Below are 15,437 nucleotides of genomic sequence, written 5' to 3'. Positions count from 1 at the left end.
GTTCAGAATGGTATGGCCATAGACTCTAAAACTCTTACACAACAATAACAGACCTAACTCAAGCCTCATAGGTACCTAGGGAGGAGCAGAGATACAAACCACTGGTTTGGTAACATATTCAGTGAAATAAGAGCAAAAAAAAATGTCCAAACTTTGAGAATGAGATGGACATTCAGATACTGGAAGCATTTAGAACCTCAAATAGACAAGACCAGAAAAGAACCTCTATACAACACATTGTAATTAAAATGCCTAATATACAGAACAAGGATAGAATTTTAAAAGAGCCTTAACATCAAACCACAATTAGAAGCATACCAATCAGAGTAACTTCTGGTTTCTCAGCTGAAGCTACAATCCAGGAGGGCTTAGCAGTAGGTAAAGCCCTGAAAGAAAATAACTGTCAAACAAGATTGCTATATCCAAGCTATCCCTCAGAATCAAAAGAGAAATAAAACCCACTCAAGATAAGCATAAACTAAAGGAATTCATGACTTCTAGACCAGCATTACAAAAGATAGTTATAGAAATCCCTACAGAGAGAAGATTAAAACAACCAAGAGAACCCAGGAAACAATAAATTTCATTGGGAGAGTAGATAAGCTAATGAGAATAAGAATCAAAATCAAATATTGGAAAGGAATCAAATTGGCAGGAGGTAATAATATACCTCCTAAAATAACGCTGACTGTATATGGTCTCAATTCTCCAATTAAGACATAGACTGGAAGACTGAATTAAAAAACAAGACCCTACTATATGATGCCTACAATAAATATCTCTAAGACAAAGACAGACATCCCCAGGCTGAAAGCAAATGGATGGAAAATGATATTCTATGCAAATGAAACCTGAAAATAAGCAAGAATGTTTACTCTAATAAAGCTGACTTCAAGTCAAGATTAATTGAAAGAAACAAGAAGGTCACTATATACTGGTAAAAAAAAACACTCCAACAAGAAGATATAATGACAATAAATATTGATGCCGCAAGTGTTGGCACACCTAATTACATAAAACAAACACTAACTGACATAAAGGTTCAAATAGATCCTAGTACAATAATACTGGGTGATTTCAATATACTTCTCTCACCAATAAATAGGTCATCCAGACATAAAATCAGCAAAGAAAAAACAGGCTTAAATATAATACAGGCCAAATAGACTAAACTGACATCTACAGAATACTGCATCCAAAAATAGTTGAATATGCTTTCTTTTCAGCTGCCCATGGAACTTTCTCCAAAATACATCATAGTTTATGCCACAAAGCAAGTCTTAGCAAACAAACAAACAAACAAAAAGTCCATATAATTCTTCCTTCCATCTTTAAATATTATAATGGAATGAAATTAAAAATTAATGGCAAGAAACCTATAGAAACTACGTAAGTACATGGAAATTGAATAGTGCACTTTTGAATGATGAGTGGATCATAGAAGAAATCAGGGAAGAAATTTTAAAATTCTTACAATCTAATGAGAACAGAAAGACAACATACCAAAATCTCTAGAACACACTAAGGGCAGTTCTAAGAGGAAAGTTTATAGTTATGACCACCTATATAAAAGATAAAAAATTTTTAAAAATCCCAAATTAACAACCTAATGATATATTTGAAGGCTTTAGAAAACCAAGAACAAACCAATTTCAAAACCAACAGAAGGAAACAAATAAATGTCACCAGAGCTGAAGTTAATAAAAGAGAATTTTTTAAAAAAATACAAAGGCTCAATGAAACACAGTTCATTCTTTGAAAAGCTAAATGACACTGATAAAACCCTTAGCCAAAGAAAGAAGACCCAAATTCATAAAATTAGAGATGAAAAAGGAGCTATCACAACAGACCACTGAAATCCAGAGGATCATCAGGGACTATTTTGAAAAGTTATATTCTAAAAAATTGGAATATTTTGAAGAAACTGATAGATTTATAGACACATACAATCTACCAAAATTGAACAAAAAGGAAATAGAAAACCTAACCAGAGCAATAATAAGCAATGGATCGAAGTAGTAATAAAATCCCTCCAATAAAAGCAAAGGACTTGATGAATTCATAGCTGAATTCTACCAGACACTTAAAGATGAATTCATTCCAATGGTCCTCAAATGATTTTATGAAATAGGGAAGATATGTTCTCAAGTTAATCCTACCAAGCAAATTATTACCCTGATACCAAACCAAATAGGATATGTCAAGGAATGAAAACTACAGACCAATATTCCCTGATGAAAACAGATGTAAAATCCTCAATAAAACAAATCAAATTCAACAACATATTGCAAAGATTATACACCATGATGAAGTTGGTTTCATTCTAGGGATGCAAGGATGAGTCAACATACACAAATCAGTAAACACAATATACCACATAAATGGATCGAAGGGGAGAGGAATCACACGATCATTCTAACAGATGCAGAAAAGGCCTTCAACAAAATTCAGCACCCATTCATGAAGAAACAAGGGAAAAAGGAGGACCTTACCTCAACATTATGAATGCTCTAGATGACAAACCCAAAGCCAATTTCATACTGAATGGGGGAAAACTGAAACTATTTCCTCTAAAATTAGGAACAAGACAGTGATGGGCACTCTCATCCTTACTATTCAATATAGCATCCTGACATTTTAACCAGAACCATTAGGCAAGAGATGGAAATAAAGGGGATATAAATAAGAAAGGAAGAAGTCAAATTAACACTGCAAATGATATGATCCTGTATCTAGAATATGCAAAAAGCTCCACCAGAAGCCTGGCAGAAAAGATAAACAAATTAGCAAAGTACCAGAACACAAAACCAACATAAAAATATCAATAGCTTTTATATACACCAATAATAAAGCTGCTGAAAAAGAAATCAGGAAAACAATTTTATTCACAATGGCCTCAAAACAACAACAACAAAAACAAAACAAATAAACAAAATCCAAAAAACAACAAAAAAGCCCACTTAGGAACAAATCTAAACAAAGAGGTGAAAGATCTCTCCGATGAAAATTAAAGAACACTGAAGAGGACATTAGAAGACAAAGATATCTCTCAAGTTTTGGCTATGTGATCTATAATTACCATCAAAATACCAATGACATTTATCAGAAAACTAGGAAAAGAAATCCCAAAATTCATATGAAAGAATAAAAGACCCAGAATAGCCAAAGCAATTCTGAGTAAAAGAGAGCAATACTGAATGCATCACAATATACCATTTCAAATTATACCACAGAGCTATAGTAACAAAAACAGCTTGGTACCAGCATAAAAAGAGACAAGCAGACCAATGGAACATGTAGACTCAGACAAACCCACACAGATATCTGAAAAAGGCACAAACAACATATGCTGGAAAAAAGACAGCATTTTAAACTAATGGTGGGAAAACTGGGTATCCATATGTATGTCCCTCTCACTCTGCATAAATGTCAACTCAAGGTATATCAAAAACCTAGAAATTAGACTAGAAATTTTACAATTGCTGAAAGAAAACATAGGAGAAACACTCTAACAATATACAGGCAGGCAAAAATTTCCTCAGTAGGACTCCTAAAGCTCAGGAAATAATACCAAGAATGAAAAAATGGGGTGGAATCAAATTTAAAAACTTCTGTACAGAAAAGGAAACAAAAGTATAAACAGATGGCCTGCAGAATGGAAACAATTTTTTGCCATTTACTCTTCTAACATTGAGAATCTATGAAAAACTCAAAAAAACATAAATAAAAACCCTGACCAATAAGTGAGAAAATGAATGAAAAAGACATTTCTCAAAAGTAGTAGTACAAATAGCCAACAAATATATGAAAAAATGTTCAATGTCTTTAGCAATTAGGGAAATGCAAATCAAAATTACACGAGTGCCAGGGTTGTGGCTCAGTGGTAAAGTGCTTGCCTAGCATGTCTGAGGCACTGGGTTCAATTCTCAGCACCACATATAAATAAATGAATAAAATAAAGGTCCATAAACATCTAAAAAATTTTTTAAAAAATACTTTTAAAAATTAAACTGAGATTCCATCTTATTCCAGTTAGCATGGCAACCATTAAGAATACAAACAACAATAAATACCATTGAGGGTATGGGGAAAAAGAAACTCTTACATACTGTAGGTAGGAAAGTAAATTTGTATAATCACATAGAAAATAGTATGGAGCTTTCTCAAGAAACTAAAAATGGAACCACATATGGCCCAGCCATATCACTCCTCAGTATTTATCCAAAACAATTAAAGTAACCGTATGTACAATAGTGACACATACACACCCATGTTTACAGCAGCACAATTCACAATAATCAAGTCATAGAACCAGCCTGAGTGACTATCAGTAGATGAATAGATAAAGAAAATGCCATAAATATACACAATGAAGTTTTATTCAGCCATAAACAAGAATGAAATTATGTCATTTGCAAGAAAATGGATGAAACTGAAGAACATCCAGTTCAGAAAAATAAGCAAAGCTCAGCAAATCAGGGGACATTTTTTCTCTCATAGGTGGAGGTTAGAGAGAAGAGGAAAAAAAGATCTCATGAAAATAGAAGGGAGACCAACAGAGCACAAGATGAGGGTCAGGGAGAGGGGAAAGCTAGAGGAAGCCTTGGGAAGTGAAATTGATAAAATTACGTTTTATGTACATGAGCAAATATGTCACAATGAATCACAAGTGTATATAATTATTAGGCATTAATAAAAATTTTTTTAAAGAAATACATATACAGACATATAAGTATGGATATAGAAAAATTTTTGTTTATAGATCAGTCCTAAAAGAATATATAAAAGCATTAGTTATCTCCAGAGAAGGTAACCAAGTAGGTGAAGAAGCATTTTTATCATATATCCTTTTATGCTTCTGTGTTTTCTAGCATAAAACTATATACCACTTTTTAAAAATTAAGTTTAAATAAAAATGATTTTTCTTGTTGTTGTTTGTTTTTGAGAGAGGGTCTTGTGCTATATGCTCAGGCTGGCTTCATATTTACAATCCTTTGCCTCAGCCTCCTGAGCAGCTGGGATTACAGGCACGTGCCACAATGCTTGGCAATAAATTACGTTTAAAGTTTCAAATTTAATAAACTGTTCTTTAAAAAACAGAGCATAAAAGAAAACTGATCAACCAAAATAATTTCCCTTTTCTTCACATGCTTTATTATTTTCCAAATTTCATTGATCATTGAAATTTGCCATTTGATCAGAAATTCTCATTTGAAAAACTAATATCATCTAAAAAGTTTTTAATCTTTTTTTTTTTTTAAGAGAGAGTGAGGGAGGGAGAGGGGGAGGGAGAGGGAGAGAGGGAGGGAGGGAGGGAGGGAGGGAGAGAGAGAGAGAGAGAGAGAGAGAGAGAATTTTAATATTTATTTTTTGGTTTTCGGCGGACACAACATCTTCATTTGTATGTGGTGCTGAGGATCGAACCAGGGCCGCACGCATGCCAGGCGAGCGTGCTACCGCTTGAGCCACATCCCCAGCCCCTAAAAAGTTTTAAATATGTATAAAATCATAGATAAAATATAAAACTTCTGAATTCTCATTATCTGTTAATACCATTTTGCATTTAAAAATTTTTAATTAGAAACTTAAAATATTCTAAAATTTCATAAAGCATACTGTCATGCCATACTCATATTACCATCCTGTTCATTTTTAAAGATTTGTTCCACCTAAGGGCTAAGATTCAGTCACAATACTGGGAATAGTCTTTTTATCTGTCCTATTCCAAAAGCTTTAAAGCAACCAATGACGTCAGTAGTTTTGTTCTCTCTCTCTGTTGTTGTTGTTTGGAGTTGTTTACAAATGTGTATCCTTTATGAGTCACAGAATATGTGAGTATAGATAGTAACTCAGAGAAATCAACTATATGGACAGAGTATTCCCTATTCCCACTCCAACTTTAATGGGGCAACTAGGGAGGCCCACAAGAAAATCTTAGCCTCACTCTCACTCTAAGCAAATAACTGGCAAAACAGACACTTGAAACCAAGGTTACCAATGAGTGATGAATAACTAATCCCAAATAATAATTTAAAGCATGCACAGAGGGTGGGGGGTAGGGAGTGGCGGTGGGGTGGGCCTGGAAAGAGACTAGAAAAGCTACAGCAAAGAAGGAAAATTGAATGAAATGAAAAGCTCTTCAGAGCCCGGGTCAGCTGAGTTAACAGAGTTCCAAATCTGTCCATATATTTGGAAATAATATTAGACTGTGAGTGGATAGAGCCCTATGGCTACAAAAGAAAGCTCACTTTCTTAAGCCACTGCCTGAGGTTGGGTATGCCAGAGTAAGTAAGCATGGGAAAGAACTGAAACCAATTTTAGACTCAATGAATTAAGCTTTCATCTTGCAGGAAGTCTTCACTAAAATTTAATTTCAACTATGCTACACAAATGGAACAATTATTTTAGATAATGAACAGTCACAAAAATGCTGAAAGAAAATTGGCTGATAGATTATACCATGTTAAAATATAGTACTATTTTTCCTAGAATTGTGATGATTACCATCACAATTCAGTAGCAGCAACTTGGGGGGGATACAAAACAGATGAACCTATATCACTCCATGAAACTGCATGTCAATACATTCTGCCTCTGAAAGTAGAGGAGAAAGAAGTTTCACTTCTGTGGTTCCTAATCACTTCAAAATATTGGGCCTTCATTTACCTTCATAATCTTATATAAGTTGATATATTTCATCATTTTAAATCAATAAAATGGGGAGATGTGTATATTCCTCTGAAATTCTTTTTAAAGTGTTATAATAAAGCACATTTAAAAAGTCAAGATAGAACTCTGCAAAGACACACATTAAGCTCAAGATCTCAAAATGCCACAAAAATAATTTAAGACCAGATTATATTAAGAATATTTCCAAATTACAGTTTAGATAAAAAGATTCTAGGGCTAGGAATATAGCTCAGCGGTAAAAAACATGCATATTAGCATGTTTAAGGCCCTGGGTTTGATTCCTCGCAAAACACACACACACACACACTTATAGTGATTTTTCTACATACTAAGACATCCCTTCTTTTTGAGGGGCTAGGGGAGGACACGACCAGGGATTGCACTCAGGGGCACTCAACCACTGAGTCACACCCCGAGCCCTAAGTCCTATTTTGTATTTTATTTAGAGACAGAATCTCACTGAGTTGCTTAGCACCTCACTGTTGCTGAGGCTGGCTTTGAACTCGAGATCCTCCTATCTCAGCCTCCCAAGCCTCTGGGATTACAGACATACAACACTACACCCAGCTACTGAGACATCCCTGTAACCTCTATTGCCAATCAAATTTTCTGTACCACAAAAGTCTAAAATAGCCGCTAATTAGAAAGTGAGTTAAAATTTAGTTTAAAAGTATAATTACATAGAAATATAGATATTCCTGGAAATTCATGATCTTTATATTGTGCTTATGGTGTTTAAACATTTGACTTTGGAGAAAATATTATGTTCAATTATTTGCTATGTGATTCTAACTCAAAAAGCAGCCTAGCATAGAAATGGTCACTCAATCCAATTTACTAATTCATACTTTTTTTTTTTTTACAGCAAGGAGGTAATTGTTTTTCTTTTGTTATTTTTACAGTTGACGCTACTTAAACCTGCTAGTCAGTTGGCAAATACTCACTGATAAGAAACTAAAGCTAAACACTGCTTAAGTCAAAAAGTATTTGAATATAAGGAAATCAATGGTTAAATCTACTAGAAATAACTTTTAAAAGCTGCTGCTACCAAATGAGACTGAAAAAATTATTAACAACAACTTTGAAATTGTTGTTAAAATAGCTAGTGACTTCCTGATACTTTTAAATACTCACCGGTGGCAGACAGGAAGTGCCTGGATCTAATAAACTTACAGCTTCATTCTGCATTGTATTCTGCTGTGTAATTGCATCTTCTCGCTTCCGCTCTTTCTGCCCCGCTTCGTCATCTTCGTATTCATCTAAGCACTGAAAAAAAGAAAAGTTTCCATTTTATTTCCAAGTATAACAGAATTATTAATGTTTTGATGGTATATGAAAATGTATTTGATAGCATCAGAAATCTGTGTTCTTTTCAGCAATATACATACTTAATTCTTGTAAATTAAATCCTTTGCTCATACTTAATTCTTGTAAATTAAATCCTTTGCTTAAAACTGGTATCTTTACATTCATATGCCTGGCAACATATCTTTTCTCTAAGTTCTCATCACCAGAGACAAGGTTTCTTATAGGGATGAAGTTCACTTGTTCTTTATTAATCTTTCAACGAGTAATTTGTGTCTATCCTAAATGGGATAGAGGGTGACAAAAGATACATTAGAAACAAGTAATGTATAATCCAGTAAAGAAGATAAGATACATAAAGATAGCTTAGTAACTAAGGCCATTTTATAGTTTACTATTGCCTATGAGAATATAAAATTGGTGCAACCACTATGGAAAGCAGTATGGAGATTCCTCAGAAAACTTTGAATAGAACGGAACCACCATTTGACCCCATCATCTCATTCCTAGGTTTATACCCAAAGGACTTAAAATCAGCATACTGCAGTGACACAGCCACACCAATGTTCATGGCAGCAAAATTCACAATAGCCAGGCCTGTGGAACCAACCTAGATGCCCTTCAGTAGATGAATGGATAAAGAAACTGTGGTATATATACTCAATGGAGTATTACTCAGCATTAAAAGAGAATAAAATCATGGCATTTTCAGGTAAATGAATGGAGCTAGAGAATGTTATGCTAAGCAAAATAAGCCAATCCCAAAGAACCAAAGGCCAAATGTTTTCTCTGATATGTGGGTGCTAATTTGCAATGGGGTGGGGGTGAGGATAGAGATATTCTGGATTAGAAAGAAGGGAGGAAAGGATGGGAGGGGGTTTAGGAGTAGGAATGATAGCAGAAAAATTATAAATTACTACCTTATGTGCATACGATTACATAACTGTGTAACTCTACATAATGTACAGACAGACAAATGAGAAGTTATACTCCATTTATATATGATGTGTCAAAAATGCATTCTACTGTCATGTATAAGTAATTAGAACAAATTAAAACATATTTTAAAAATTAAGAATTCTATGCACAGCAAAATTTCAAAAATAAATGCAAAATAGACTTTTACAATAACACCTGAGTATTTTTTAAAAGTTAAATGAAGTTCCTTACTAGAACAAAATGATACTACATGGAAATTCAGAACCTTTAAAGAACTTCTGAAGAGCATACGAAATGATAAATACATGAATAAATACAAGAAATTGTATTTTTCTAATTTTTGCCAATCCCCTTATTATACAATAAATTGTTTAAAGCAAAAATAAGAATATTTTGTAAGATTTATAACATCCAGAAAAGTAAAAAAGCATGGTAAAGAAACAAAGGCAGGAGGCAAGATATAGACGTGGCAAGGTTCTTACTCTTCATATGACAAGTTATAATAGTACACAAAAACAGACTGAGATGAGTTAGTTATATGTAGTAAACTCTAGAATGACCACCAAAAAAAGCTTTTCAAATAGGTATGGTAATTAGCCAATACTGAAGAAAATGGAATGATTAAAAAAATACCTGACCCACATGAAGACAAGAAAAAAAGAGGAAGATAGGATAAATAGAAAACAAATACCAAGGTGAAAGATTTAAATCTAACCTCAATAATTATATTAAATGCACATGATCTAGCCATTTCAATTGAAAGGTGGATGTTGGACCTCATTAACCTAGGTACATGTATGACTACACATACGGTGCGACGCTACATGTATAACCAGAGAAAAAAGTTGAGCTGCATGTGTACAATGAATCAAAATGCATTCTGATGTCATATATACCTAACTATAATAAATAAATTTAATTAAAATGAATAAAGGTGATGTTATATTAGATTAAATAAACTCAAGACATACTAAATATTTAGAGATACAAATATTTTAAACCATGTCGACTAACTTGACTGACATTTATAAAATACTCTATAAAAATAAGGGCTCTTATGGTTCAGTGGTAGATCACATGCCTAATATGTATAAAGCCCTGAGTTCAGTCTCTAACACCACATACACACACACACACACACACACACACCACAAAAATAAGAACATATACTTTTGACAAAAGCACACAATATGTTTGCCAAGACAGAAAATTTTCTGAAACATAAACAACATCTGTACAAATGTAAAAATGAGTAAAATCATGCAAAGAATGTTCTCTGACCACTAATGAATTTGAATAAGAAATCAATGACAGAAAGCTGTCTAAAAAATCCTCTAAATATTTAGAAATTAAACAAAGTTCTAAATAACTCTTGAGTCACAGAAATCACAAGAAGAAAATATTTTCAAATGAGCTATTAAAAAAATTAGATTCATGGGCTGGGGATGTGGCTCAAGCGGTAGCACGCTTGCCTGGCATGCGTGCGGCCCGGGTTCGATCCTCAGTACCACATACAAACAAAGATGTTGTGTCCGCTGATAACTAAAAAATAAATATTAAAAAAAAATTGGATTCAGCTAAAGCAGTGCTTAAACATTTAGCAGTGAATAAAAATAAAAACTGAATAAATAAGAACAGACCAATATATCTGGTTAAAAAAACAGACACAAAGTAATAATAAACAATAATAACAAAACAATAATAAACTGAATAAATAAGAACAGACCAATATGTCTGGTAAAAAACAGACACATTCAAGGGCTGGGGCTGTAGCTCAGTGGTAAAGTACTTGCCTAGCATGGTGAGGCATTGGGTTCAATCCTCACCACATAAAAAGTAAAAAATAAATAAAATAAAGTTGTATAAAAATTTTTTTAAAAATAGACACATTCAATATCAGTAAATGTTTGTTAGAAAAAAGAAAAGTCCCAAATCAATGATTTTATCGTAAAAACCTATAAAAGGGCAAATTAAACCAAAATTCTGTAAAGGGAAGGAAAAAATAAGAGTGAAAAAACAATGAAGGAAACTGAAAACAATAGATAAAGTAAAAAGTAAAACCAAAAGCAGTTTTCTGGAAATAATAAAATTAGTAAAACTCTAGCCAAACTGATCAGGAAGAAAAAAGGAAAGAGAAAAAATTATTATAACAAGTGAAAGTGGAAACATCACTAGAAATGATATTTTATGATGGCAAAAGATTAAAAGAATATTATGAAACACTCTGATTCCTTGAAAGCTACCCAAAAAGAGAAAAAAGAAAAGCTACCAAAAAGCAAAATCTTGAATGATCCTCTACGTAATAAAGAAATTAAATTTGTTTAAAAGCCTTCCTACAATGAAAACTTTAAACTATATGGTTGGTAAATTCTATCAAACATTTAAAGAAATACCATTTGTATAAAAATTCTTCCAGAAGGATAAAATACTTCTCAACTTATAAGATGGCATTAATCCAATTACCTCCTCAAAAACAAACAAACAAAACCTTAATATACAAGAACAGACCAATATATCTGGTTAAAAAAAAAAAAATCTTTTACATTAATGGCATTAATCCAATTACCTCCTCAAAAACAAACAAACAAAACCTTAATATACAAGAACAGACCAATATATCTGGTTAAAAAAAAAAAAAATCTTTATATTTGGGAAAAGCAAATGAAAAATATTAGGAAAGTATAATCGTGACCAAAACAGGATCTATCCCAAGAAAGCATGGTTCAAGTATCAGCACAATTTGCCATCTTTACAAAATAAAGGGGAAAAAGCATACATATAAAATTATCATACATTAATAAGAAGCATGACAGAAACATACATCATCTTGATTAGCTGTCTTAACTTGATCAGGAAAATCCATATATAACATCCCACTGGAAAGTAAAATAAACAGATCTTTTCCCTAAAGGCAATCAGGTTGGCTCCGTACACCACTTCTTTTTCACCACTTCTATACAGCATTATTATTGTCAGTTCAAGTCAGTAGGAAAAGGTAAGCATAAGAAATAAAAGGTGCACATATTTTATTATTTATAGATGGCAATATCTTCCTCATAGAATATAAGTAGAGCAAGATGACAAAATATAAAATAAATACAAAAATCAATTACATTTTTATACACTGGCAACAAAAAAATTAAAACTTTAAAGAAATATTATTTAAAATACTTATGGCCAAATTTAACAATAAATGCCACAAACTGACATTAAAAACTACAAAATATTGCTGAGAAATATTAAAAAGACCTAAATAAGTAGAAAAATATATGATATTGGTAACATAATAAAAAGAAATTAACCCAATTTAATAGGACCAAAAATTTGAATTGATACTTCAACAAAGAAAATCTAAGAATGACAAATGAACACATAAAAAGAGGCTCAACCTAATAATCTTTAAGGAAATGTGAATTTTAAATATAATGAGTTATATTATCCACCTACCAAAATGACTAAAAGTAAAGCCTGACAATATCAAGTACTGGTAAAAATTTGGAAAAACCTAAAAATCTCACACATAACTGGTGGGAACTGAAAATGGTACAGCCATGTAGGAAAATAGTTTGGCAGTTTCTTATATACTTAAATATGCTACCACATAACCTAAGAATTAAGACTCTGATTACTTAATCAAAATGAAAGGAAGGAAGGAAGGAAGGAAGGAAGGAAGGAAGGAAGGGAGGGAGGGAGGGAGGGAGGGAGGAAGGTCACCCCAAACTTACACAAAAATCCAGCTTTTAGCACAATGGCTAAAAAGTGGAAACAACACAAAAGTCCATCAAATAGTGAATAGTAAACAAATAGTAGCACATCCAAGTAGTAAAATACTACTCAGCAACAAAATGAATTGAGTCTCAAGCATTTGTTTGAAATTATAGAAAAAGCAAAATTCTAATGATAGAAAACACATCAACAGTTGCTATGAGCGAAGTATGGGGTTTGATGGGGAATGACTGAAAAAGGACAGAAGAAGTAATGAAAATGTTTCATATCATGATTTTCATGGTGCCTTACCAATCTCTGAACATATGTCTAAATTCATCAAAATGCACTCCTAAAGCAGAATATTTGCATGTAAATGACTCCAATGAATGATATTTTAAGAAAGGCATGTGATGAACAAATAAGGTAGGAAATTACACACACACACACACACACACACAAAAAAAAATCTGGTCAAGTCTCTTAGATCAACCTAATAATTATAGGCAATAGAACACAAGAACATATTAGACAACACCATGTAGATGCAATCATGAAAATCTAGATTTTTAGCATGTTCTAAACATTGACCAGAAAACGATAAAAAACCAAAGAGCAAATACTTTAAGGCTTTTGGGCTACATAAGATCTGCTTCCCCAGCCCCAAAAATAACCCTTTAAAAACGTAAAAATCATTCTTAGCTCTCTGTCATACAAAAATAAACCTCTGCTATAAAAAAAAAAATACATGGTCCAGTTTCTCCCATTAATAAATGGCAAGAGGAGGATGTAAAGGGAACAAAGAAAGGACTAGACACCTATACATTAAAAAAAAAAAAAAACAAAGGACATGTGAACCAATAACAATATTCTGACCTCACTATGCGGAAACTGCTCAAGGAAACTATTTTTAAAATTATGGTTTTAGAGTTTGAACAATGAATAGATAAATATGGATAAGATTAAGTAAGAATTTTTTAACTTTTTCAGGTGTGATAATATTGTCATTTGTTTTTAAAAAAGTTCTTGTCTTTCAGAGACACATACTGAAGAATTTAAGAATGAGCGTGCTATTTGAAATTTGTTTCAAAAATAGTGCAAGAGGTAGAGTGTGTAGTGTGTTTTAGTACACATAAAACTGATCATGAGTTGACCACTGTTAAAGCTTAAGGATAGGTATATGGGTTACTTCATTATACTTTTCTCATTTCTGTGCATGTTTGAAATTCCCATTAACATTTTTAACTTTACTTTTTAAAACATTTATTTTAGTTATAGGTGGGTACAATATCTTTATTTCATTTTTATGTGGTGCTGAGGATTGAACCCAGTGCCTCACGTGTGCTAGAGAGCACTCTTCCACTGAGCCACAACCCCAACCCCTTAACTTTATTTTTGTTTAAATTTTGCTTCCTTTAGAATCATCTGAAAAGTATGTGTTAATAAGAATTTAGATTTTTGAAATCACAGAATTTAGATTTTGAAATCAGACCAGGTCTGATATTTAAAATTTAGGGAGGCCCTAACCAACTTAGTAAGACCCTGCCTTGAAATGAAAAATAAAACGGATTGGGAATGTAGCTCAGTAGCAAAGTAACTCTGAGTTCAATCCCTAAATCAAAAAAAAAAGTCTTGAGTCTGAGGATTAAAATTAAGTAACGAGCTTAAGAACACGAAGCTAATGAGTGGTGAAGCTAGAACTACAACCTAAGCAGTTTAACTCCAAACTCTGAACTCAATTTTCCAACAGCCAAGAGTAAGCAAAATGTCAGTTATCAAACTGATGTAGTACAATGCAACAGAGAATTATTATAAAGAAAAAGAAGCAACTGAATAGAAAATATCAGTGACTGCTTTTCAAAACGTTTTGTGTAGGTTACCTTGGGTATATGCTAGGTCATTTTGTAGAATATGGAATTACTAGGAGTTGCTAGTAATTACTACAGAAGCCTGGAATGCTACATATCTTGAAATTTGCAGAGGAAAAAAAGATAGTTAAGAAATTACTAATGGCTAGAGGTGTAACTCAGTGATAAGAGTGCTTGCCTAGCATGCATAAGACCCTGGGTTCAAACCCCAACACAGAAAGAAGAAGAAAAGAAAAAGAAAAACTAACTCATATCCCATCTTACTGTAGAATGTAATAGCAAATAGACATGCAAACAGAAAGTAGTTCATAATTATCTGAGGTCAACCACTTACCTATAAAAACAAAGGAGAGGAGGGAAATGCAGTATTTTAAAATATACAAGATTTTTCCAGGAAGACAGCTATCTTGTAAACCCAGGGAATATTAAATTTTCATTTGTTTGTAATTTTACTTAAAAAGTTGCTTGACATTTAGAAAACATCACTAAAAGCAAAACTATTCATGGTATTTGCATCATTAACAAAGCACATTTAAAAAATTTTTTTTTAGTATTTATTTTTTAGTTGTAGTTGGACACCATACCTTTATTTTAGTTATCTATTTTTATGTGGTACTGAGGATCAAACCCAGGGCCTCACACATGCTAGGCGAGCATTCTACTGCTGAGCCACAATCCTAGCCCCAATGAAGCACATTTTTATCTAAAAAAAACAAAAAAAGTTTGAAAGCCATCATAGTATGTTTTTATAATTCTAAGATCTTGCTTAATGCAACAGACTCCACAATCACAATTTTAGCATCACCACAGTACTTCATGCTCCTATTATAGAACATGAAATATATATATATGTAAACTTTTTTTCAAGAAATGTTTGCTAAAGAGGGGACTGTGTGGTAGAATGACTGGATCAGATTACAAAAAGGCTCT

At 32.7% G+C, this 15,437-nt stretch overlaps 1 protein-coding gene across 3 annotated transcripts in view; it reads right to left on the bottom strand.

The window, feature by feature from the left end:
- Pawr (pro-apoptotic WT1 regulator) overlaps positions 1–15,437 on the bottom strand; it is a 104,682-nt gene that overhangs the window by 33,267 nt on the left and 55,978 nt on the right. For all 3 annotated transcript variants that reach the window (XM_046465087.2, XM_058585774.1, XM_058585773.1), the window contains one exon: positions 7,825–7,956. In XM_046465087.2, coding sequence (XP_046321043.1) covers positions 7,825–7,956 — 132 coding nt within the window. The remainder of the gene's footprint in view (positions 1–7,824; positions 7,957–15,437) is intronic.

The sequence above is a fragment of the Marmota monax genome, unplaced genomic scaffold (genome assembly GCF_021218885.2).
Source record: "Marmota monax isolate L192 unplaced genomic scaffold, Marmota_monax_Labrador192_F-V1.1 WCK01_AAM20220418_F8-fsc00146, whole genome shotgun sequence".
Classification (NCBI taxonomy): Eukaryota; Metazoa; Chordata; class Mammalia; order Rodentia; family Sciuridae; genus Marmota; species Marmota monax.
This window is presented reverse-complemented; position numbering and strand designations above follow the sequence as displayed.